At 47.8% G+C, this 27,216-nt stretch overlaps 1 protein-coding gene across 1 annotated transcript; it reads right to left on the reverse strand.

Moving 5' to 3' along the window:
• Positions 1–999: 999 nt before the first annotated feature.
• Positions 1,000–16,474, reverse strand: SYNGR2 (synaptogyrin 2). The gene is made up of 4 exons (XM_075350666.1): positions 16,321–16,474; positions 6,300–6,537; positions 4,359–4,501; positions 1,000–2,794 (listed from the first exon to the last, which is right to left on the reverse strand). The coding sequence occupies exons 1-4, from the start codon at positions 16,417–16,419 to the stop codon at positions 2,600–2,602; spliced, it is 675 nt and encodes a 224-aa protein (XP_075206781.1). The 5' UTR covers positions 16,420–16,474; the 3' UTR covers positions 1,000–2,599.
• Positions 16,475–27,216: the final 10,742 nt, after the last annotated feature.

Genomic DNA, 27,216 nt, shown 5'->3' on the forward strand with positions numbered 1-27,216 from the left:
TTACAGCAAAAAACGCATGCAAACGCATGTGTAACTTTGCAGGATCCTGTCACTGGATGTTTAGGGGCGGGCATTGGAGTCATGTGATCAGGAGTGATGGGAACTAAAAACGTGCCAGACTGGGAGCCGGCTTCTTACAACTGCGGAGGTTCGTAACCAAGGTAAACATCGGGTATACTTGCTTGGATACCCGATATTTACTTTGGTTACAAGCGTCTGCAGCTGCTAGGAGCCGGGCTCCCTGCACACGTAACCAACGTAAACATCGGGTAACTTAGATAAGTGGTTACCTGATATTTACCTTGGTTACGAGTGTCCGCAGCTCTCAGGTGGGGGAGAGGGAGGGGGAGAGACAGAGGTAGGAGAGAGAGGGACTGATCACGCGAGACTGGTTCTGGGCATGCTCAGTAGAGCAAGCAGGATCCTGTCTATCAGCATGCCAGCGTTCACATGCGTTTGCATGCTGTTTAGTCAGGATCCAGCGATTTGCAGTATTTGGACGCAGCTCAAAAACGCTACATGTAGCGTTTTTGAAAGATGTTAAAAAACTGCAAGTCGCTGGATCCTCACTAACGCACGCAAACGCAGGTGAACGCATGTTAACGCGAGTCCATTGCAAATGCATTGAAATGAAAACGCATTTGCACTGGATCCGTTTTTGCGTTAAAAAAACGTTCAGGACGCATGTTAAAAAGACGTAGTGTGAAAGCAGCCTAATGGAATTAACACAAAATGTTCCAGAATGTGATGACAGGATTACATTTGCATAAATGTAGATTATTTTTTTGTTGATGTTGTTCATGGGAAAATATAAGACATCCCCTGAAAATTTGCCCCAGCATATTCTTTAGAGCAAAAGATAATATAAGACCCTGTCTTATTTTTGGGGGGGAGGGGGGAACGCATAAAAGGAACAAATTCTGATGCAAGTATCCTTTTGAATTTTTTTTTCTACTGCTACTTGGACGGGAGAAAAACATTAGACATGTCAGACAGCAGGGGGCAACGTCACTTTGGTGATAAAAATCTTTATTGAAATTCAAACCTGTGCAAAAGTGACACAGCAAAATGCTTCATTTATCCCAGCACCAGAAAGATTGCCCCCTCCCCCCACCGTGAGCTAAAGACGTCTCCGATTGCTGGATGCAGCCACCCATGGTAGCAACTGGCAGTCAACGCTGTCACGCTATCATGGGGCAGGCGACGAGCTTAGACTTCTGCCCTTAGTAACAGTTTGGCACAATGTGTAAGGCAGTGGTTGTATAAAAAAGAAAAACATTTATTATAAGGACCTATGGGGGGAGGGTTGACATTGGCGAGATTTTTCCATATCTTCAGTGTCCAAACTGCTTGAAACTAGTGAATAAAGCTGAAGGCCATAAAGTTTGGCAGGTTTAAAATAAAAAAAAAAATAAAAGGGAATATATAATAATACACAAATGTGCCATAAAGGAGACATTTCAAACAAAAAAAAAACAAAAAACCATCACCGCACCAATACCGTAAGCTAAACGGGATCTCTATAATGTTACGCCATCAAAATGATCCTCAGTCATTCATATACCTGTGTCAGTGCCACTAGGAGAACCAAACATTACTGTGCCTGGCATCCAACTGGAAATGACCTAGAGGAGGAGCTTTGCAAGTTGTTAGCTGCACTCAGCCAATTAAAAAGAGGGCGTGTCCTCAGTAATGCTGAAGAGGAGGAGTCTGCTCAACAGTCCTTTTCAGCTAGATGTCTAACTCTTGCCTAGAATTAAGTGGCACTTACAAACAAAAAAAAAAATGAAAAAAGGGCTTTCTTACAATAAGTGTTGTGTATTAACGTGACAGCAGCTGAATTGTAATGCCAGCCATGTGTTTTCAATTCTGGGCACCCCTCTTAAAAGGGCTCATTTGTTTTACACAGAACATGGCGTTCATCAGTCTATTGTATACCGACCTAATAATTCTAATAGGATGCATGCACAATTGTGATGGGTGTGCATGATCCCTGGCAAACATATGTCAATACTGAAGGCACTGGATAGCTCCTTTTAGTGAACCTGAAGGCTCAAGCCTGCCCCCCGGTGGTGACTACAGGTGCTCATTCTGTGCTAACAGCGTATTAACTTAGCCCTGCAATCTGAAATGGGACCATCCAAACCAAAACCCCCTCCTATTTAAGGAAGCGGTAAACCCCCTTGGTAATCACGAGGTCCACCAGATGGCACAACTGAGTTTAGGTTAACTTAGAAATCAGAGCTCAGAAGGTGTTAATGGCACCCATAATAAAGCTGTGTGCACCCAAATCTTAAATATCCAGTGACTGATCCTAGGTCACCACCCGGTGACCCTCCAAGTCTGGTTTGGAGTGAGGCGAAAAAAAATCTACAATATAACAGACTATAAAAATTACAAACATATGGCGGCGGCGGCGATGAGACGCTATTGGCGCCCCTTGACGTGGCGAGGACCTCGCGTCTGTCTGCTGGCGGCACTGGATAAGGCACTTGGGAAGCGGAGGAGCATAGCCAGGCTTACGAAGCCGTAGAGCTGACAGTCGGCGACCGTGGCCTCCGGTGACTCTGAGTCTATACAGCTCTGAGGCCAGGGCGGCTCAGTATGTCGGCGGCTTGTAGCCGTCGTCTGTCTCTGGGCTTTGTGTGAACGGCGGCCGCTGGTAGTTGTCGCTGACGGCGTCCGGGTAGCTGGAGTAAGGCGACGCGGGGGACAAGTTGGGATCCATGTAGCTGGTGTTGAAGTCTTCCACTCCCATCCTGTACTTCTTAAAGGCCATGCTCGCCAGAGGGAACTGTAAAGACAGCAAGGGATCAGTGCTACCAACGCGGCAAGGGGGGAGCGAGAGCAGAACTGCCCCTTTAAGACAGAATGAGAACTCCTAAAAATCCACCTCTCCCAAGAGCAGAACTCCCCATCGACCTCAGGGTGCTATTCAACCGCCAGGAGGGATAACGTGCTGCAGAGCATTGCAAGTCTGCAGCACATTTTGAGCTCATAGCTACAAAGTGTCTGTCTCCATGAAGTAACAGTAACAAGTAACAGCAATTTCGATTGACAGAGTTTTGTGGGGTTTTTTCACCTGTTATATTTTAATTTTTTTTCTCATTTATTTTACACCTTGTTCCTCGTATAAGATCAAAAAGATATTAGGAAGGCATTGAAATATTAAAATATTTTTACCTTACTTCCTCTGTAACTGGGGCTGGTTATTAGCTACAGTCAGGGCCAGCGTCACCACTTGGCACACCTGGGCAAATGCCAGGGCCGTGGACAAACCCCCCCTGTTTGTCCACGGCCCTGGAATTTGCCCGGGTGCGCCGGGTGGTGACGCCGGTCCTGACTGTAGACCCCACTGCCCACTCGCTGTCGGGGACACAGTCAACATTGTTTGCCAGATAGTGTCCCCAGCCCTTTATGATGTATGGGGCCTGGGTGACTGTACCCCCGCCTCCTCACCCATGCGCTGTGTCTCTGTTGTATGTAATGGGTGCAGCGTCCTGACTGCTCCCGGCTTATGAATAGTAATAAGCCGGACGAGAGAGAGTGTGAGTGAGAAAATATAGGTGAAAAGGTTTGGTACCGTGTTAGCCAGGTGAAAAATTATTGAATGTTCTCAGTGAGAGGAACAGAATTATAATCTTGTGATACCTTTTAATGGCTAACTAAAATAAAATATCATCACCTTATTTTATTTTAGTTAGCCATTAAAAAGTATCACAAGATTATAATTTTGTTCCTCTCACTGAGAACATTCAATAATTGAGAAAATATACATAGATACATACCACAATCTCTATATTCTAATCATGAATCATGGTATGGAGTAAAGGGGCCCACTGGGAATCTATTGTGCAGAGCCCCATGAAAACCTGGAACAGGGCCTCGTTGCAATGACCGTAGAAAAGCAGCCTCCTAACTGCACAGCAGAGCCGACGGGGTCTCCTGCTCTCTTACTTCATACAGTAATCACATGACCTCTGTGTATGGGGGAGGAAGCGCCATCAGCGCTTGTTTGGCACCGTCTATACAGCGATAAAGAAGGCAGAGATGGTAATAAATTGTCTCTGCCTTCTCTATGGGGACTCTGGCTGTGTCTGTCCGTCGGATCCCCACGCCTGCAGCTATACGATCACTGTAGAGTAAGAGCAGGACCTTCCCAATGTTTTTCTATGTCATGGAGCAGAGACGCTCCACCCACCATCTACTAACCGCAACGACCAGAGAGTGCTCCGATTGCTGCTGTTTAACCATTTAAATGCTGCTTTCAATCTCAGACAGCAGAAATTAAGCAGCACAATTCTGTTGAAGCATCTGTTTAGGATTCAGCTACGTATGGAGAGTGAGTGGAGACTTACCCAGGACAGGATGGAGAAGAAGCTGAAGGCGATGGCCGCCCGCGCGTTATCAGCCCCCGTAAGAGTTAATTTAGGATCTGTTGTGGACGCCCACTGATTGGCCAAGAAGCAGAACCCCACAAACCACAGGAAACACCAGAGGCCTGAAAAAACAAAATGTAGAATACAACATTAGGGCAATTTCTCCAAATGCAGGCCTGGTAATCTTTGAAACAACATTATTAATTTTTGTTTTAATATTTCAATTTATTTATTTGAAATCAGGATAACCTAATCATGGGTTAAAACAAAAAACAAACACCGTAGCAATAATAATTCTTGGGCGCCGCTTAAGGCTGCTTTCACACTACGTTTTTTTAACATGCGTCCTGAACGTTTTTTAACGCAAAAACGGATCCAGTGCAAATGCGTTTTCATTTCAATGCGTTTGCAATGGACTCGCGTAACATGCGTTCACCTGCGTTTCCGTGCGTTATAGTGAGGATCCAGCGACTTGCAGTTTTTTTAACATTTTTCAAAAACGCTACTTGTAGCGTTTTTTGAGCTGCGTCCAAATACTGCAAATTGCTGGATCCTGACTATACTGCACGCAAACGCATGTGAACGCTGGCATGCTGATAGACAGGATCCTGCTTGCTCTACTGAGCATGCCCAGAAACCAGCCTCGGATGATCAGTCCCTCTCTCTCCCCCTCCCCCTCTGTCTCTCTCCCCCTCCCCCTCTGTCTCTCTCTCTCTCTCCCCCGCCTGAGAGCTGCAGACACTCGTAACCAAGATAAATATCGGGTAACCAAGCAAAGCGCTCTTAGTTACCCGATGTTTATCTTGGTTATGTGTGCAGGGAGCAGGCAGCCCGGCTCCTAGCAGCTGCAGATGCTCGTAACCAAGGTAAATATCAGGTATCCAAGCAAGTTACCCGATGTTTACCTTGGTTACGAGCCTCTGCAGCTGTCATAGCCGGCTTCTATCACGTTCAGTTCCACTGACTCCCGATCACATGACTCCAATGCCCGCCCATAAACTTAAAGTGACAGGATCCTGAAAAATAACATGCATAAACGTTTTTTTTTTGCTGTAAAGCAGGATCCGCTTTAAAGGCTATGTGCGCACGTTGCGTAAATACATGCAGTTACGCTGCGCTTTGTAGCGCAGCGTAACTGCATGCGTCCTGCGTCCCCTGCACAGTCTATGGAGATTGTGCAGGGGCCGTGCGCACGTGGCGTTTTAGAGCGCAGCGCTTCGGCTACCGCCGAAGCGCTGCGCAAAAAGAAGTGACATGTCACTTCTTCCGTGCGCTTTGCCGGCAGCTCCTGCTCTGTCTATGGCAGGAGCTGCAGGCAGAGCGCATGGAAACGGTTTCACTACGGACATTCCTGCAGCGATTTAAAGCGCACATGTGCTCTTCAGATCGCTGCAGAAATTTCTGCAGTGAACTGTACGCAACGTGCGCACATAGCCTTACAGCAAAAAAAAACGTTCATGACTCATGTTAAAAAAAACTTAGTGTGAAAGCAGCCTAAATCAGCAAAAATAATAAATCATGATTGCTGTTCCAACATCCGCCACTAGAGGGAGCCCAAAGAACGCAGATTCATAAAAGCCATTTTTATTAAGCAAACTCCCTCTAGTGGCGACCAGTGGTACTAGAAGAATAAGATATTTTAACCCCTTCCCTACCAGGCAAAATTCTGTTTTTTCTTAGTCTTCTTGAGGGACTGGAACCTGCGATCGTCTGATTTCTTGGACTATATATTGCAAGTACTGCTCTATGAAGCTGAGATGGCGAGGATGGTAAACTTTAGTATGCACCCCCCAGCGTTCACGTCATGGGGTGGATGGGGTTGGGCTATGGACCGATTGCACTATTTAAATACCACGGACAGAAATCTACAGCAGCATTAAAAGGGTTAAACAGCAGAAACCGCGGCGCAAATTTACTTACCCGCGAAGCCCAGGTCTGAGATCACAATGTACTTCCGAGTGCTGACGTTGCTGAGTGTGGGGAAGTAGACGTCCAACCCGAGGAAGGTAAGAGCTCCGAGGAAGGCCAGGACCCCGATCCCTATGCCGTAGTGACAGGCATCCATGTTCTCGTTAAAGATGCAGACGAGCGTGCTCTGATCTGGTTTATTCACATAGCCGTCCGTCAGAATGCAGGCGAAGACGATGAGCGCAAAGATCTGATGAAGAAAGAACAGAAAAACAAAAAAAAAAAATGAAGCTGTGAACCTCCCCTCACTCATATATACCAGATCCAGTCAATGGTATTGCGATGTGGATTCATACAATGACCTGTCATAGCACCACAGGAAGTGTTATCATGAGGACAGATTAATAGGAAATTAGGCCCTAGGAAGACATGGAGCGTAAAAAAAAAAAAAAAAAATACATAAATTAGAAAAAGAATTACTTGACATTGCACAATGTCAGCTGACATCAAGCTCAGGGATTAGTAATCTAGAGGCATCTATCAGACAGCCCCATTACTAAACCAGTGAGATTAAAGTTAAGAAACACACACAGAAAAAAAAAAAAATCACACACTATCCCTCGTTCACCAATTCATTTAAAAAAAAAATAAATAAATTAAATTAAAAAAAAAAACAACATGAAGATCCGAAGTAATCCACTGGTTCCACAATGTCTCCCGAATCCGTACTCAAACCTATGGAGCCTTGTTCAGAGAATTAGACTCCATAGGTCACTCCCGATCAGCATCAGACCCGGAGCTTCTCACTCGCGGTGACGTCACCGAGTTACCAATGTCACCATTCCTGAGAAGTTCCAAGTCTGGCGCTGACTGGGAGTGACCTATGGAGTCTAATTCTCTGAACGAGGCTCCATAGGTTGGAGTACGGATTCGGGAGACATTGTGGAATCAGAACATAATAGATTGCTTCAGATCTTCATGGATTTTTAAAAATAAATTGGGCTGGGCAACAAGGGATAATGTAGGGGAAGGGGAGGGGAGTGGCGGAGGGGGGGGGGGTTTGGAAGTCTTTATTCAAGTAAATTATTGTCTGATAGACCACCTCTCCATTACTATTCTCTGGCCTTGATACAAGCGGATATCAACCCGAAAAAAAAAAAATTACCCCAATTGCCACAGCACCAGGGCAATTGGGAAGAGCAGGGCCAAGCCACAGTATTGCTGCAATTAATGTGATGCCCAATTCTGAGGCGGCTGCAGGCTGATAGTTTTATGCTGTAAAGGGCTCAATAACGACGGGCCTTCCCACCCTGATAATACCAGCCCCCAGGTATCTTTTACCTTGGCTGGTCATCAAAAGTAGGGGTACTTCAATTATTTCATTTTCTTACTTCCCAGCAGTGACCTGGGAGTCAAAGATGAATCTAGGCGTCTCTTTCATGTAGTTATACAGCCCGGGTCATGTGGTGGTGTGGCCAGTCACAACTATGCCAATACTTGGTATGGTTGTGATGGCTTCAGAAGCGCCCACAGCCAAAAAACTTGTTGATTAGATGCGCTACAGCTTTTCAACCAACTTTATTCAGAATCCGAACATCCAAACTCGACCACGGACTTTGAGATTTGAGCACCAGACATTAGGTGTCCGGTATGAACCTTAAACTTTACAGTTTGGGTTCACTCATCCCTACTGGTGACAACAGTAGCTGATGCATAACGCTTCTCCTTGAAAGCTCCAATATCGTTGGCGGCCATCATTTCTGCTCAGCGTGAACAGACTTTCTTCAGTAAACAGCACTGAGGCCCACTGGTCCCTCATCCTGCGTAGATGGCGCCTGGTGATGCGGTCAGGTACCCTTGTAGGTGGTCTTTCACGCTGATATAAATGGTTTTGAATAGTCCGACATGACACTTTGGAGCCTCTCACCTTCCTTAAATGTGCCTGGAGTTGTGTGGCACTCATCATCCGGTTCCAAAGGGCATTGTTCACAATGAAGCGGCCGTCAGTTTGGGATGTGGCCGACGAACGTCCACTTTATGTCTTTGGTCTAAGCCACACAGCATGAAAATCGGTGCGAGTGGAGTGCGATAAAAAAATAAATAAATCGCATTCTACTCGGACCGATTTTCATGCCTGTGTGCCAGCGCACATGAGCGATTATTTTCTCAGCCCTAATCGGACCAAGAAAACTATCGCAGCATGCTGCGATTGTAAGCTGAGACTCTTTCTCTCGCACCCATTCAAGTGTAAGGGGCGAGAGAGAAATCGCACTGCACTCGCGGTACACCGGTGTACTGCCACTGCGGTGCGAGAATGGCAATAGCCAGCAACGGAGGAGAGAGGGAGATAAATCCCTCCCTCCTCAGCGCCGGCCCTCCCCCGCAGCTGAGGTCCGCTCGCACGATCAGACCTCAGTCGCATGGACACTCACATGACACTCGGCTCTGCTGTACTGCCAGCGTGAGCAGAGTGTCCTGTGAGGGGATCGCAGTAATCCCCGTGTTGCCCCACTCTTTCTGTGACTGTTCCAGTCTCTCTGTATCTCTGTTGCAATATGCTGATGACACTAAGCTCAGTAGCCACTTCCGTCTGAGAACATCCTGCTTGAAGTCTCACAACGGAGAGGTGCTGCTGATCAATTGTTAGGTGTCGTCTTGGTCTCATGATATCAAATTGTGAACAGCATGATGAGGACGACTATTTTATCAGGTGATTCATGGAGGACACATGTATTACCACATAAAAGTAATTGGATGCCCAAATAATGTCACCATACAATGTGAGAATAGCAAGGTGCACTCTCAGTGACTGAGGCAGTATCGGGCGGCACACTTCCATACGTCATGGTGCCAGGTACTGCAGCGCGCCTGCACCCCCCCCCCCTCCCATCCCTGCTGATCAGCGGCGTTTCATCCACGTAGTATCCTGGAAACCTGTTGTCACATGTTATAATTATGGGATTGCTCTGTTCTCAGTTTGTCTTTCCCACAAGACAGGGTAATAAATCCATATGGAGGAAACAGCAGAGCACACCACCCTCATCACACTGCTGCAGACCTCCAGCAGCGGAGCAGGACAAAGGTCGCCGGCCTCCACCAGTTAGGCTATGTCCGCACGTTGCTTTTTACCTGCTTTTTACCTGCTTTTTACCTGCTTTTTTGATGCTTTTTCAACTGCAGCGTTTAGGGTATGTGCGCACGGTGCTTTTTACCTGCTTTTTACCTGCTTTTTTGCTGCTTTTTCTTCTGCGCTGTTTAATGCCAAAATGGATGCGTTCTTCTATTCAAGCAAAGTCTATGGGAATTTGGGTTTCTTGTTCACACTATGTTGTTCAAAATGCTGCCTTTTTGTGGCAGAACTTTTGTCAAAAACTCAGCTTTTCAAAGAAGCAACATGTCAATTGTTTTTGCCATTTGGGTTTTGCACTGCAGAGCTGAGTTTTTGACCAAAGTTCTGCCACAAAAAGGCAGCATTTTGAACAACATAGTGTGAACAAGAAACCCAAATTCCCATAGACTTTGCTTGAATAGAAGAACACATCCATTTTGGCATTAAACAGCGCAGAAGAAAAAGCAGCAAAAAAGCAGGTAAAAAGCAGGTAAAAAGCAACGTGCGCACATACCCTTATACCGGTCCTGGACTCACTGAGCGCTGCCGGTGACACAAAGTTCCAGTCTATAGAATATAACAGGATGAGGCACTGACGCATTTTACGCCCTGTATCTCTATGTATGGGAACAGTACTGTGTATGACACTAATATCTGCATTACACTAGGACCACGGGCAACAAAAGAGGACCGGTGTGAGGGGGCACTGACATAGGTACTGTGTGAGTAAAAGTAACAGACTCCAGTCTATGAAGATCCAGTTGCTGGGAGTTGTAGTTTCACATTAGTTAGTGAGCCACAGGATGAAAACCATTAATATAGGAGGATTTAAGGGGAATTATTGCTTTTCTCTGCTCCCGTTACTTGGGGACCACGTGGCCAGGTCATGCAACCGGAATGGGGATGATAAGCTTCTGTGCCATCCAAGCCTCTGCGGGACTGTGTGGTCCAAGATCCTGCACCACCGGGTGGCCCAGCACCCACGTCATCATAGACTCTGCACACCCGGGTCCAGAACCCGCATCATCCAAGACATTGCACAACCGGGCGGCCCAGTATCCAAGTCATCCGAGACCCTTCAGAACCGGGAACAGCAACCACGTCATCCGAGACTCTTCGCAACCATGCCCAGCACCTACATCATACAAGACATTGCACAACCGGGCCCAGCACCCGCGTCATTCAAGATATTACACAACCGGGCCCAGCACCCACATCATACAAGACCCTACACAACTGGGCCCAGCACCCATTTCATACGAGATGCTGCACAACCAGTCCCAGCACCCGCATCATCCAAGACCCTGCACAATAAGGCCCAGCACCCTCTACATCTGAGGCCTTGCACAACTAAACCCAGCACACGCATCATATGAGACCTGGCACTACCTTGTGGCCCAGCACCCGCATCATCCAAGACTATGCACAACTAAGCTGAGCACCCACGTCATCCAAGACATTGGACAACTAGGCCCACACAAGCAAGCTAGCACCCGCGTCAGCCGAGACCCCACACAAGCAAGCTAGCACCCGCGTCAGCCGAGACCCCACACAAGCAAGCTAGCACCCGCGTCAGCCGAGACCCCACACAAGCAAGCTAGCACCCGCGTCAGCCGAGACCCCACACAAGCAAGCTAGCACCCGCGTCAGCCGAGACCCCACACAAGCAAGCTAGCACCCGCGTCAGCCGAGACCCCACACAAGCAAGCTAGCACCCGCGTCAGCCGAGACCCCACACAAGCAAGCTAGCACCCGCGTCAGCCGAGACCCCACACAAGCAAGCTAGCACCCGCATCAGCCGAGACCCCACACAAGCAAGCTAGCACCCGCGTCAGCCGAGACCCCACACAAGCAAGCTAGCACCCGCGTCAGCCGAGACCCCACACAAGCAAGCTAGCACCCGCGTCAGCCGAGACCCCACACAAGCAAGCTAGCACCCGCGTCAGCCGAGACCCTGCACAATTGGGTAGCACAGCATCCACATCGTCTGAGAGTGTGCACAATCGGGCTGCACAGCACCTTCGTCATCTGAGGCCCCCACATCGGGCAGCCCAGCACCTTCGTCATCTGAGGCCCCCACATCGGGCAGCCCAGCACCTTCGTCATCTGAGGCCCCCACATCGGGCAGCCCAGCACCTTCGTCATCTGAGGCCCCCACATCGGGCAGCCCAGCACCTACGTCATCTGAGGCCCCGCACATCGGGCAGCCCAGCACCTACGTCATCTGAGGCCCCGCACATCGGGCAGCCCAGCACCTTCGTCATCTGAGGCCTCCACATCGGGCAGCCCAGCACCTAAGTCATTTGGGGCCCCGCACATCGGGCAGCCCAGCACCTACGTCATCTGGGACCCCGCACATCGGGCAGCCCAGCACCTACGTCATCTGGGACCCCGCACATCGGGCAGCCCAGAACCTACGTCATCTGGGACCCCGCACATCGGGCAGCCCAGCACCTACGGCATCTGGGACCCTGCACAACCAGGCAGCCCATCATCCAAGACCCTGCACAACGGGGCAGGCCAGTACCCACATTATCCAAGACTCTGCACAGCCAGGGGGCCCAGCACCCGCGTCATCCAAGATCCTGCACAAGTTGGTGGCCCAGCTCCCTTGGCGTCCATGGAGGGGCTGCACAGGTTCCTGTAACTGGATGAGGACATCAAAACTGCAGTCATGAAAGAGTTAATTTCCAAAACTGAACTCTATAGCAAAACCCGCACTGATCTCCCCCTCCACATCCTATTTCCGCATACAAACACAAAAGAAATGACAATATACCTTCAGAATTAGGGGGGTTTTTTTTATCAAAAATGTAACATTGGAAAAAGTAAAGAAAATAAAACAAAACCACCACAACTTAGTGAAAGGTCCCACACATTTCGGGAGGTGACGGGGCGCGTGCTGCACCTCAAAGAACAAAAAAATGTAAAACGTGTTTACAAAAGAGAAAAACCCAGATTACTGGCGTCTTGTCCGGTGATGTCCGGGGGGACTCGGGGCCGCGGAGCCACACGTCACCCTTCTTGTTGGCCCGGATTAGGCTGCAGAACCGGATCTGCCCCACCAGTGAACGAGTGCGTCACCCTCCCCCCAGATCTCTCGTATCATCCCCTGTAAACAGACCCCACGTGCCCCCTGATCACGGGCGGGGAGGAGGGATGGGGGGGCGCATGTGACCATGAGGATAATCCCAGCATATGACTCAGAGGGAGTCAGCTGATTCCAGCTCACGCAGGGTTAACATTGCCATATCCTACAGAACACAAGGGGTTAATAGGACATCCTCCTGATTCTCCACCCAGGATGGAAACGTTTAATTAACCCCGTCCTTCCCATAGATCGAGATTCTGAATCGTTATTTATTAACCCAGAGGCGGAGGTGGCGCCTGGGTCTATTGTTCTATTCCGAGCGGTCGGTGCCATACGGCGGAGGATATTTACACCGGCCTGGCAGACCTCGTCCGAGTCACCTAGACACCGTTGCAAAAGTTTTAACGCCCCTTTATCAGTCACTGAGCAGAAATGTAAAAAAAACTAGAAATAAAAAGTGCAGACTAGGAGATGGCTCCACTATCAGGGTGTGGACTGCAAATAGAAGGATCTGATGGGAGAAACGTCAACAATTTGTCATGAAGGCCTGGACCGGGGGCGAGACGAGGAGCGGGTCACATGACCTCAGGGCACTGCCAGGCAGGACGCCCACAACACAGCTTATTTCTTTGGTCATGTGACTAAAGTTGCCATCAGCGAGGGGTCGGCTTGGAGATCATGTGACCCCCAGGAATGAGCCCCTCAGAGACACTTACTGTATAGAAGCAACCAGCTTAGGCGCACTGGATGTTCCCAGCCCCCGCGGCGGAACCCAACACCCCACCCCCAACAGAGCCCCCTCGGCGGAACCCAACCACCCCCCCCCAACAGAGCCCCCTCGGCGGAACCCAACCACCCCCCCCCAACAGAGCCCCCTCGGCGGAACCCAACCACCCCCCCCCAACAGAGCCCCCTCGGCGGAACCCAACCACCCCCCCCCAACAGAGCCCCCTCGGCGGAACCCAACCACCTCCCCCCAACAGAGCCCCCTCGGCGGAACCCAACCACCCCCCCCAACAGAGCCCCCTCGGCGGAACCCAACCACCCCCCCCCAACAGAGCCCCCTCGGCGGGACCCAACCACCCCCCCCAACAGAGCCCCCGCGGCGGGACCCAACCCCGAAACAGAGCCCCCGCGGCGGGACCCAACCCCGAAACAGAGCCCCCGCGGCGGGACCCAACCCCGAAACAGAGCCCCCGCGGCGGGACCCAACCCCGAAACAGAGCCCCCGCGGCGGGACCCAACCCCGAAACAGAGCCCCCGCGGCGGGACCCAACCCCGAAACAGAGCCCCCGCGGCGGGACCCAACCCCGAAACAGAGCCCCCGCGGCGGGACCCAACCCCGAAACAGAGCCCCCGCGGCGGGACCCAACCCCGAAACAGAGCCCCCGCGGCGGGACCCAACCCCCTACAGAGCCCCCGCGGCGGGACCCAACCCCCTACAGAGCCCCCGCGGCGGAACCCAACCCCCTACAGAGCCCCCGCGGCGGAACCCAACCCCCTACAGAGCCCCCGCGGCGGAACCCAACCCCCCAACAAAGCCCCCGCAGCGGAACAACCTCCCAACAAAGCCCCCGCAGCGGAAAACAACCCCCTACAGAGCCCCCGCAGCGGAAAACAACCCCCTACAGAGCCCCCGCAGCAGACTACCCAGCAAGCCAACCAATCTCCACAGTGGACTACAACCTCCAGCGTGCCAAAGAGCCCTGCACAATAGACTAGAACTCACAGCGTGCTGAAAAGTCTCAATGGTGAGCTACAACTCCCAGCATGCCCTATAGAAAACAAGCAGTTAATAAAACCCTAGCTTTCATCCATCATATAGATCCAGGAAGCTCCGGCTTAAAAGGGAATCTGTCACCAGGTTTTGCTCCCCCGTCTGAGAGCAGCATAATGTAGAGACAGAGACCCTGATTCCAGCGATGTGTCACTTACTGAGCTGTTTGCTGTCATTCTGATACAATCAATGTTTTCTCTGCTGCAGATCTAGCAGTTATACAGAGCTCATGAATATGCTGGACTACCTGCAGCACGCCAAGTAGTCCTGTAATGATAATCTCCTGTTGATTAATCAGTGATCAAAACTACAGTAAGCAGCCCAGTAAGAGATCGCCGGAATCAGGATCTCTGCCCCTATATTATGCTGCTCTCAGATTAGGTGGCAAAAACTGGTGACGGATTTCCTTTAAGTTAAATTTAATACTCCAAGACACTACTGCTCCCAGCATGCCCCTGCAGAGCCCCAGCTGCCGACTACTGCTCCCAGCATGCCCCTGCAGAGCCCCAGCTGCCGACTACTGCTCCCAGCATGCCCCTGCAGAGCCCCAGCTGCCGACTACTGCTCCCAGCATGCCCCTGCAGAGCCCCAGCTGCCGACTACTGCTCCCAGCATGCCCCTGCAGAGCCCCAGCTGCCGACTACTGCTCCCAGCATGCCCCTGCAGAGCCCCAGCTGCCGACTACTGCTCCCAGCATGCCCCTGCAGAGCCCCAGCTGCCGACTACTGCTCCCAGCATGCCCCTGCAGAGCCCCAGCTGCCGACTACTGCTCCCAGCATGCCCCTGCAGAGCCCCAGCTGCCGACTACTGCTCCCAGCATGCCCCTGCAGAGCCCCAGCTGCCGACTACTGCTCCCAGCATGCCCCTGCAGAGCCCCAGCTGCCGACTACTGCTCCCAGCATGCCCCTGCAGAGCCCCAGCTGCCGGCTACTGCTCCCAGCATGCCCCTGCAGAGCTCCAGCTGCCGACTACTGCTCCCAGCATGCCCTGCAGAGCCCCAGCTGCCGACTACTGCTCCCAGCATGCCCTGCAGAGCCCCAGCTGCTGACTACTGCTCCCAGAATGCCCTGCAGAGCCCCAGCTGCCGACTACTGCTCCCAGCATGCCCTGCAGAGCCCCAGCTGCTGACTACTGCTCCCAGCATGCCCTGCAGAGCCCCAGCTGCCGACTACTGCTCCCAGCATGCCCTGCAGAGCCCCAGCTGCCGACTACTGCTCCCAGCATGCCCCTGCAGAGCCCCAGCTGCCGACTACTGCTCCCAGCATGCCCCTGCAGAGCCCCAGCTGCCGACTACTGCTCCCAGCATGCCCCTGCAGAGCCCCAGCTGCCGACTACTGCTCCCAGCATGCCCCTGCAGAGCCCCAGCTGCCGACTACTGCTCCCAGCATGCCCTGCAGAGCCCCAGCTGCTGACTACTGCTCCCAGCATGCCCTGCAGAGCCCCAGCTGCTGACTACTGCTCCCAGCATGCCCCTGCAGAGCCCCAGCTGCTGACTACTGCTCCCAGCATGCCCCTGCAGAGCCCCAGCTGCCGACTACTGCTCCCAGCATGCCCCTGCAGAGCCCCAGCTGCCAACTACTGCTCCCAGCATGCCCCTGCAGAGCCCCAGCTGCCGACTACTGCTCCCAGCATGCCCTGCAGAGCCCCAGCTGCCAACTACTGCTCCCAGCATGCCCTGCAGAGCCCCAGCTGCCGGCTACTGCTCCCAGCATGCCCTGCAGAGCCCCAGCTGCCGGCTACTGCTCCCAGCATGCCCCTGCAGAGCCCCAGCTGCCAACTACTGCTCCCAGCATGCCCTGCAGAGCCCCAGCTGCTGACTACTGCTCCCAGCATGCCCCTGCAGAGCCCCAGCTGCCGACTACTGCTCCCAGCATGCCCTGCAGTGACTAACCGTCCAGGCAATGCGGTCTTAATACCCTACTCATCATATACACAGGTCCTGACTAAAGTAAAGCTGTAACCTGTGCCTCCCCCGCCCCCAGCAGGTGCACAGCTTGTATATCCCCCTGAAGAACTCGGCACGTCACGTGACATGGCGTCTGCGGCCGGTACTCACAGCGCTGAGCACCCTCAGGATGGTCTCTGGACGTCTGAGGAAATCCTGCAGGTTGAAGCTGCCCCCGGCCTTGGCCGCCCCGTACACCCCGCTCTCCATGCTACGACCGTCTGCACCGAGCGCTTCCTGGACGGGAAACCACGCCCACAAGTCACAGGACTGAGAAGACACGCCCTCAAGTCACAGGACGAGAAGACACGCCCACCAGACACGGGTCTGGACGCCCCGCCCACCAGGAGACAGACGTCACTTCAGTTCAGTGTATCCAGTGAACTAGGGATTGGGAAAGCCACACGAAGAGCGGGTGCTACACCCGACATCACTGCTCACAGACAGGGCCATTACAGCTAATAGCAACACATAGATATCAGTACTATGTGCACAGTGACTGCACCAGCAGAACAGTGAGTGCAGGTCTGGAGTATAATACAGGAGGTAACTCAGGATCAGTACAGGATCAGTAATGTAATGTATGTGTACAGTGACTGCACCAGCAGAATAGTGAGTGCAGGTCTGGAGTATAATACAGGAGGTAACTCAGGATCAGTACAGGATCAGTAATGTAATGTATGTGTACAGTGACTGCACCAGCAGAATAGTGAGTGCAGCTCTGGAGTATAATACAGGAGGTAACTCAGGATCAGTACAGGATAAGTAATGTAATGTATGTACACAGTGACTGCACCAGCAGAATAGTGAGTGCAGCTCTGGAGTATAATACAGGATATAACTCAGGATCAGTACAGGATAAGTAATGTAATGTATGTACACAGTGACTGCACCAGCAGAATAGTGAGTGCAGCTCTGGAGTATAATACAGGATATAACTCAGGATCAGTACAGGATAAGTAATGTAATGTATGTACACAGTGACTGCACCAGCAGAATAGTGAGTGCAGCTCTGGAGTATAATACAGGATATAACTCAGGATCAGTACAGGATAAGTAATGTAATGTATGTACACAGTGACTGCACCAGCAGAATAGTGAGTGCAGCTCTGGAGTATAATACAGGAGGTAACTCAGGATCAGTACAGGATCAGTAATGTAATGTATGTGTACAGTGACTGCACCAGCAGAATAGTGAGTGCAGCTCTGGAGTATAATACAGGAGGTAACTCAGGATCAGTACAGGATAAGTAATGTAATGTATGTACACAGTGACTGCACCAGCAGAATAGTGAGTGCAGCTCTGGAGTATAATACAGGATATAACTCAGGATCAGTACAGGATAAGTAATGTAATGTATGTACACAGTGACTGCACCAGCAGAATAGTGAGTGCAGCTCTGGAGTATAATACAGGATATAACTCAGGATCAGTACAGGATAAGTAATGTAATGTATGTACACAGTGACTGCACCAGCAGAATAGTGAGTGCAGCTCTGGAGTATAATACAGGAGGTAACTCAGGATCAGTACAGGATCAGTAATGTAATGTATGTGTACAGTGACTGCACCAGCAGAACAGTGAGTGCAGGTCTGGAGTATAATACAGGAGGTAACTCAGGATCAGTACAGGATCAGTAATGTAATGTATGTGTACAGTGACTGCACCAGCAGAATAGTGAGTGCAGGTCTGGAGTATAATACAGGAGGTAACTCAGGATCAGTACAGGATCAGTAATGTAATGTATGTGTACAGTGACTGCACCAGCAGAATAGTGAGTGCAGCTCTGGAGTATAATACAGGAGGTAACTCAGGATCAGTACAGGATAAGTAATGTAATGTATGTACACAGTGACTGCACCAGCAGAATAGTGAGTGCAGCTCTGGAGTATAATACAGGATATAACTCAGGATCAGTACAGGATAAGTAATGTAATGTATGTACACAGTGACTGCACCAGCAGAATAGTGAGTGCAGCTCTGGAGTATAATACAGGATATAACTCAGGATCAGTACAGGATAAGTAATGTAATGTATGTACACAGTGACTGCACCAGCAGAATAGTGAGTGCAGCTCTGGAGTATAATACAGGATATAACTCAGGATCAGTACAGGATAAGTAATGTAATGTATGTACACAGTGACTGCACCAGCAGAATAGTGAGTGCAGCTCTGGAGTATAATACAGGAGGTAACTCAGGATCAGTACAGGATCAGTAATGTAATGTATGTGTACAGTGACTGCACCAGCAGAATAGTGAGTGCAGGTCTGGAGTATAATACAGGAGGTAACTCAGGATCAGTACAGGATCAGTAATGTAATGTATGTGTACAGTGACTGCACCAGCAGAATAGTGAGTGCAGCTCTGGAGTATAATACAGGAGGTAACTCAGGATCAGTACAGGATAAGTAATGTAATGTATGTACACAGTGACTGCACCAGCAGAATAGTGAGTGCAGCTCTGGAGTATAATACAGGATATAACTCAGGATCAGTACAGGATAAGTAATGTAATGTATGTACACAGTGACTGCACCAGCAGAATAGTGAGTGCAGCTCTGGAGTATAATACAGGATATAACTCAGGATCAGTACAGGATAAGTAATGTAATGTATGTACACAGTGACTGCACCAGCAGAATAGTGAGTGCAGCTCTGGAGTATAATACAGGATATAACTCAGGATCAGTACAGGATAAGTAATGTAATGTATGTACACAGTGACTGCACCAGCAGAATAGTGAGTGCAGCTCTGGAGTATAATACAGGAGGTAACTCAGGATCAGTACAGGATCAGTAATGTAATGTATGTGTACAGTGACTGCACCAGCAGAATAGTGAGTGCAGCTCTGGAGTATAATACAGGAGGTAACTCAGGATCAGTACAGGATAAGTAATGTAATGTATGTACACAGTGACTGCACCAGCAGAATAGTGAGTGCAGCTCTGGAGTATAATACAGGATATAACTCAGGATCAGTACAGGATAAGTAATGTAATGTATGTACACAGTGACTGCACCAGCAGAATAGTGAGTGCAGCTCTGGAGTATAATACAGGATATAACTCAGGATCAGTACAGGATAAGTAATGTAATGTATGTACACAGTGACTGCACCAGCAGAATAGTGAGTGCAGCTCTGGAGTATAATACAGGAGGTAACTCAGGATCAGTACAGGATCAGTAATGTAATGTATGTGTACAGTGACTGCACCAGCAGAACAGTGAGTGCAGGTCTGGAGTATAATACAGGAGGTAACTCAGGATCAGTACAGGATCAGTAATGTAATGTATGTGTACAGTGACTGCACCAGCAGAATAGTGAGTGCAGGTCTGGAGTATAATACAGGAGGTAACTCAGGATCAGTACAGGATCAGTAATGTAATGTATGTGTACAGTGACTGCACCAGCAGAATAGTGAGTGCAGCTCTGGAGTATAATACAGGAGGTAACTCAGGATCAGTACAGGATAAGTAATGTAATGTATGTACACAGTGACTGCACCAGCAGAATAGTGAGTGCAGCTCTGGAGTATAATACAGGATATAACTCAGGATCAGTACAGGATAAGTAATGTAATGTATGTACACAGTGACTGCACCAGCAGAATAGTGAGTGCAGCTCTGGAGTATAATACAGGATATAACTCAGGATCAGTACAGGATAAGTAATGTAATGTATGTACACAGTGACTGCACCAGCAGAATAGTGAGTGCAGCTCTGGAGTATAATACAGGATATAACTCAGGATCAGTACAGGATAAGTAATGTAATGTATGTACACAGTGACTGCACCAGCAGAATAGTGAGTGCAGCTCTGGAGTATAATACAGGAGGTAACTCAGGATCAGTACAGGATCAGTAATGTAATGTATGTGTACAGTGACTGCACCAGCAGAATAGTGAGTGCAGCTCTGGAGTATAATACAGGAGGTAACTCAGGATCAGTACAGGATAAGTAATGTAATGTATGTACACAGTGACTGCACCAGCAGAATAGTGAGTGCAGCTCTGGAGTATAATACAGGATATAACTCAGGATCAGTACAGGATAAGTAATGTAATGTATGTACACAGTGACTGCACCAGCAGAATAGTGAGTGCAGCTCTGGAGTATAATACAGGATATAACTCAGGATCAGTACAGGATAAGTAATGTAATGTATGTACACAGTGACTGCACCAGCAGAATAGTGAGTGCAGCTCTGGAGTATAATACAGGATATAACTCAGGATCAGTACAGGATAAGTAATGTAATGTATGTACACAGTGACTGCACCAGCAGAATAGTGAGTGCAGCTCTGGAGTATAATACAGGAGGTAACTCAGGATCAGTACAGGATCAGTAATGTAATGTATGTGTACAGTGACTGCACCAGCAGAATAGTGAGTGCAGCTCTGGAGTATAATACAGGAGGTAACTCAGGATCAGTACAGGATAAGTAATGTAATGTATGTACACAGTGACTGCACCAGCAGAATAGTGAGTGCAGCTCTGGAGTATAATACAGGATATAACTCAGGATCAGTACAGGATAAGTAATGTAATGTATGTACACAGTGACTGCACCAGCAGAATAGTGAGTGCAGCTCTGGAGTATAATACAGGATATAACTCAGGATCAGTACAGGATAAGTAATGTAATGTATGTACACAGTGACTGCACCAGCAGAATAGTGAGTGCAGCTCTGGAGTATAATACAGGATATAACTCAGGATCAGTACAGGATAAGTAATGTAATGTATGTACACAGTGACTGCACCAGCTGAATAGTGAGTGCAGCTCTGGAGTATAATACAGGATATAACTCAGGATCAGTACAGGATAAGTAATGTAATGTATGTACACAGTGACTGCACCAGCAGAATAGTGAGTGCAGCTCTGGAGTATAATACAGGAGGTAACTCAGGATCAGTACAGGATAAATAATGTAATGTATGTACACAGTGACTGCACCAGCAGAATAGTGAGTGCAGCTCTGGTGTATAATACTAAAGGAAACTAAGGATCAGTACAGGATAAGTAATGTAATGTATGTACACAGTGACTGCACCAGCAGAATAGTGAGTGCAGCTCTGGAGTATAATACTAAAGGTAACTAAGGATCAGTACAGGATAAGTAATGTAATGTATGTACACAGTGACTGCACCAGCAGAATAGTGAGTGCAGCTCTGGAGTATAATACAGGATGTAACTCAGGATTAGTACAGGATAAGTAATGTATGTACACAGTGACTGCACCAGCAGAACAGTGAGTGCAGCTCTGGAGTATAATACAGAAGGTAACTCAGGATCAGTACAGGATAAGTAATGTATGTACACAGTGACTGCACCAGCAGAATAGTGAGTGCAGCTCTGGAGTATAATACTAAAGGAAACTAAGGATCAGTACAGGATAAGTAATGTAATGTATGTACACAGTGACTGCACCAGCAGAATAGTGAGTGCAGCTCTGGAGTATAATACTAAAGGTAACTAAGGATGAGTACAGGATAAGTAATTTAATGTATGTACACAGTGACTGCACCAGCAGAATAGTGAGTGCAGCTCTGGAGTATAATACAGGATGGAACTCAGGATCAGTACAGGATAAGTAATGTAATGTATGTACACAGTGACTGCACCAGCAGAACAGTGAGTGCAGCTCTGGAGTATAATACTAAAGGTAACTAAGGATCAGTACAGGATAAGTAATGTAATGTATGTACACAGTGACTGCACCAGCAGAATAGTGAGTGCAGCTCTGGAGTATAATACTAAAGGTAACTAAGGATGAGTACAGGATAAGTAATTTAATGTATGTACACAGTGACTGCACCAGCAGAATAGTGAGTGCAGCTCTGGAGTATAATACAGGAGGTAACTCAGGATCAGTACAGGATAAGTAATGTAATGTATGTACACAGTGACTGCAAAAGCAGAATAGTGAGTGCAGCTCTGGAGTATAATACAGGATGTAACTCAGGATCAGTACAGGATAAGTAATGTAATGTATGTACACAGTGACTGCACCAGCAGAATAGTGAGTGCAGCTCTGGAGTATAATACAGGATGTAACTCAGGATCAGTACAGGATAAGTAATGTAATGTATGTACACAGTGACTGCAAAAGCAGAATAGTGAGTGCAGCTCTGGAGTATAATACAGGATGTAACTCAGGATCAGTATAGGATAAGTAATGTAATGTATGTACACAGTGACTGCACCAGCTGAATAGTGAGTGCAGCTCTAGAGTATAATACAGGATGTAACTCAGGATCAGTACAGGATAAGTAATGTAATGTATGTACACAGTGACTGCACCAGCTGAATAGTGAGTGCAGCTCTGGAGTATAATACAGGATGTAACTCAGGATCAGTACAGGATAAGTAATGTAATGTATGTACACAGTGACTGCAAAAGCAGAATAGTGAGTGCAGCTCTGGAGTATAATACAGGATGGAACTCAGGATCAGTACAGGATAAGTAATGTAATGTATGTACACAGTGACTCCACCAGCAGAATAGTGAGTGCAGCTCTGGAGTATAATACAGGATGTAACTCAGGCTCAGTACAGGATCAGTAATGTATGTACACAGTGACTGCACCAGCAGAACAGTGAGTGCAGCTCTGGAGTATAATACAGGATGTAACTCAGGATCAGTAATGTATGTGCACAGTGACTGCACCAGCAGAACAGTGAGTGCAGCTCTGGAGTATACTACAGGATGTTACTCAGGATCAGTACAGGATAAGTAATGTAATGTATGTACACAGTGACTGCATCAGCAGAATAGTGATTGCAGCTCTGGAGTATAATACAGGATGTAACTCAGGATCAGTAATGTAATGTATGTACACAGTGACTGCACCAGCAGAATAGTGAGTGCAGCTCTGGAGTATAATACAGGATATAACTCAGGATCAGTACAGGATAAGTAATGTAATGTATGTACACAGTGACTGCACCAGCAGAATAGTGAGTGCAGCTCTGGAGTATAATACAGGATGTAACTCAGGATCAGTACAGGATAAGTAATGGAAAGTATGTACACAGTGACTGCACCAGCAGAATAGTGAGTGCAGCTCTGGAGTATAATACAGGATATAACTCAGGATCAGTACAGGATAAGTAATGTATGTACACAGTGACTGCACCAGCAGAATAGTGAGTGCAGCTCTGGAGTATAATACAGGATGTAACTCAGGATCAGTACAGGATAAGTAATGTAATGTATGTACACAGTGACTGCACCAGCAGAATAGTGAGTGCAGGTCTGGAGTATAATACAGGAGGTAACTCAGGATCAGTACAGGATCAGTAATGTAATGTATGTACACAGTGACTGCACCAGCAGAATAGTGAGTGCAGCTCTGGAGTATAATACAGGAGGTAACTCAGGATCAGTACAGGATAAGTAATGTAATGTATGTACACAGTGACTGCACCAGCAGAATAGTGAGTGCAGCTCTGGAGTATAATACAGGATATAACTCAGGATCAGTACAGGATAAGTAATGTAATGTATGTACACAGTGACTGCACCAGCAGAATAGTGAGTGCAGCTCTGGAGTATAATACAGGATATAACTCAGGATCAGTACAGGATAAGTAATGTAATGTATGTACACAGTGACTGCACCAGCAGAATAGTGAGTGCAGCTCTGGAGTATAATACAGGATATAACTCAGGATCAGTACAGGATAAGTAATGTAATGTATGTACACAGTGACTGCACCAGCTGAATAGTGAGTGCAGCTCTGGAGTATAATAAAGGATATAACTCAGGATCAGTACAGGATAAGTAATGTAATGTATGTACACAGTGACTGCACCAGCAGAATAGTGAGTGCAGCTCTGGAGTATAATACAGGAGGTAACTCAGGATCAGTACAGGATAAATAATGTAATGTATGTACACAGTGACTGCACCAGCAGAATAGTGAGTGCAGCTCTGGTGTATAATACTAAAGGAAACTAAGGATCAGTACAGGATAAGTAATGTAATGTATGTACACAGTGACTGCACCAGCAGAATAGTGAGTGCAGCTCTGGAGTATAATACTAAAGGTAACTAAGGATCAGTACAGGATAAGTAATGTAATGTATGTACACAGTGACTGCACCAGCAGAATAGTGAGTGCAGCTCTGGAGTATAATACAGGATGTAACTCAGGATTAGTACAGGATAAGTAATGTATGTACACAGTGACTGCACCAGCAGAACAGTGAGTGCAGCTCTGGAGTATAATACAGAAGGTAACTCAGGATCAGTACAGGATAAGTAATGTATGTACACAGTGACTGCACCAGCAGAATAGTGAGTGCAGCTCTGGAGTATAATACTAAAGGAAACTAAGGATCAGTACAGGATAAGTAATGTAATGTATGTACACAGTGACTGCACCAGCAGAATAGTGAGTGCAGCTCTGGAGTATAATACTAAAGGTAACTAAGGATGAGTACAGGATAAGTAATTTAATGTATGTACACAGTGACTGCACCAGCAGAATAGTGAGTGCAGCTCTGGAGTATAATACAGGATGGAACTCAGGATCAGTACAGGATAAGTAATGTAATGTATGTACACAGTGACTGCACCAGCAGAACAGTGAGTGCAGCTCTGGAGTATAATACTAAAGGTAACTAAGGATCAGTACAGGATAAGTAATGTAATGTATGTACACAGTGACTGCACCAGCAGAATAGTGAGTGCAGCTCTGGAGTATAATACTAAAGGTAACTAAGGATGAGTACAGGATAAGTAATTTAATGTATGTACACAGTGACTGCACCAGCAGAATAGTGAGTGCAGCTCTGGAGTATAATACAGGAGGTAACTCAGGATCAGTACAGGATAAGTAATGTAATGTATGTACACAGTGACTGCAAAAGCAGAATAGTGAGTGCAGCTCTGGAGTATAATACAGGATGTAACTCAGGATCAGTACAGGATAAGTAATGTAATGTATGTACACAGTGACTGCACCAGCAGAATAGTGAGTGCAGCTCTGGAGTATAATACAGGATGTAACTCAGGATCAGTACAGGATAAGTAATGTAATGTATGTACACAGTGACTGCAAAAGCAGAATAGTGAGTGCAGCTCTGGAGTATAATACAGGATGTAACTCAGGATCAGTATAGGATAAGTAATGTAATGTATGTACACAGTGACTGCACCAGCTGAATAGTGAGTGCAGCTCTAGAGTATAATACAGGATGTAACTCAGGATCAGTACAGGATAAGTAATGTAATGTATGTACACAGTGACTGCACCAGCTGAATAGTGAGTGCAGCTCTGGAGTATAATACAGGATGTAACTCAGGATCAGTACAGGATAAGTAATGTAATGTATGTACACAGTGACTGCAAAAGCAGAATAGTGAGTGCAGCTCTGGAGTATAATACAGGATGGAACTCAGGATCAGTACAGGATAAGTAATGTAATGTATGTACACAGTGACTCCACCAGCAGAATAGTGAGTGCAGCTCTGGAGTATAATACAGGATGTAACTCAGGCTCAGTACAGGATCAGTAATGTATGTACACAGTGACTGCACCAGCAGAACAGTGAGTGCAGCTCTGGAGTATAATACAGGATGTAACTCAGGATCAGTAATGTATGTGCACAGTGACTGCACCAGCAGAACAGTGAGTGCAGCTCTGGAGTATACTACAGGATGTTACTCAGGATCAGTACAGGATAAGTAATGTAATGTATGTACACAGTGACTGCATCAGCAGAATAGTGATTGCAGCTCTGGATTATAATACAGGATGTAACTCAGGATCAGTAATGTAATGTATGTACACAGTGACTGCACCAGCAGAATAGTGAGTGCAGCTCTGGAGTATAATACAGGATATAACTCAGGATCAGTACAGGATAAGTAATGTAATGTATGTACACAGTGACTGCACCAGCAGAATAGTGAGTGCAGCTCTGGAGTATAATACAGGATGTAACTCAGGATCAGTACAGGATAAGTAATGGAAAGTATGTACACAGTGACTGCACCAGCAGAATAGTGAGTGCAGCTCTGGAGTATAATACAGGATATAACTCAGGATCAGTACAGGATAAGTAATGTATGTACACAGTGACTGCACCAGCAGAATAGTGAGTGCAGCTCTGGAGTATAATACAGGATGTAACTCAGGATCAGTACAGGATAAGTAATGTAATGTATGTACACAGTGACTGCACCAGCAGAATAGTGAGTGCAGCTCTGGAGTATAATACAGGCTGTAACTCAGGATCAGTACAGGATAAGTAATGTAATGTATGTACACAGTGACTGCACCAGCAGAATAGTGAGTGCAGCTCTGGAGTATAATACAGGATTAACTCAGGATCAGTACAGGATAAGTAATATAATGTATGTACACAGTGACTGCACCAGCAGAATAGTGAGTGCGGCTCTAGAGTATAATACAGGATGTAACTCAGGATTAGTACAGGATAAGTAATGTATGTACACAGTGACTGCACCAGCAGAATAGCGAGTGCAGCTCTGGAGTATAATACAGGATGTAACTCAGGATCAGTAGATGATAAGTAATGGAATGTATGTACACAGTGACTGCACCAGAAGAATAGTGAGTGCAGCTCTGGAGTATAATACAGGATGTAACTCAGGATCAGTACAGGATAAGTAATGTAATGTATGTACACAGTGACTGCACCAGCAGAATAGTGAGTGCAGCTCTGGGGTATAATACAGGCTAGCACGGTAAATATACAGCAGTCTGGATACATCACTACTTTACCCAGGATCTGGGAAGATGGCATGACGACCCCTGTGGGAGGTATAATGGCAGCCATATCGCCTATCACCCAGCTTTCCCAGGAACATATATAATATAAATGATGCATGCACCTTAGGTTACAGACAGGGGGCACTTTACCATAACTGAGTCGGGGGGGGGGGGGGGGGGCAGGGTTTGACCTATGACCTGTGGAGTGGAATAATTTGGTGAAGTTTCCTGAGAGCGGTCAGAGTCCT

Source organism: Anomaloglossus baeobatrachus, chromosome 5 (genome assembly GCF_048569485.1).
Source record: "Anomaloglossus baeobatrachus isolate aAnoBae1 chromosome 5, aAnoBae1.hap1, whole genome shotgun sequence".
Classification (NCBI taxonomy): domain Eukaryota; kingdom Metazoa; phylum Chordata; class Amphibia; order Anura; family Aromobatidae; genus Anomaloglossus; species Anomaloglossus baeobatrachus.

Coding starts and splice junctions, on each gene's coding strand:
- SYNGR2 (XM_075350666.1), bottom strand. CDS start 16,419: ATGGAGAGCGGGGTGTACGGGGCGGCCAAGGCCGGGGGCAGCTTCAAC. Junction 4,502..6,299: donor CTCAGACCTGGGCTTCGCGG/GTAAGTAAATTT, acceptor TTGTTTTTTCAG/GCCTCTGGTGTTTCCTGTGG. Junction 2,795..4,358: donor TCTTCTCCATCCTGTCCTGG/GTAAGTCTCCAC, acceptor CTGTCTTTACAG/TTCCCTCTGGCGAGCATGGC.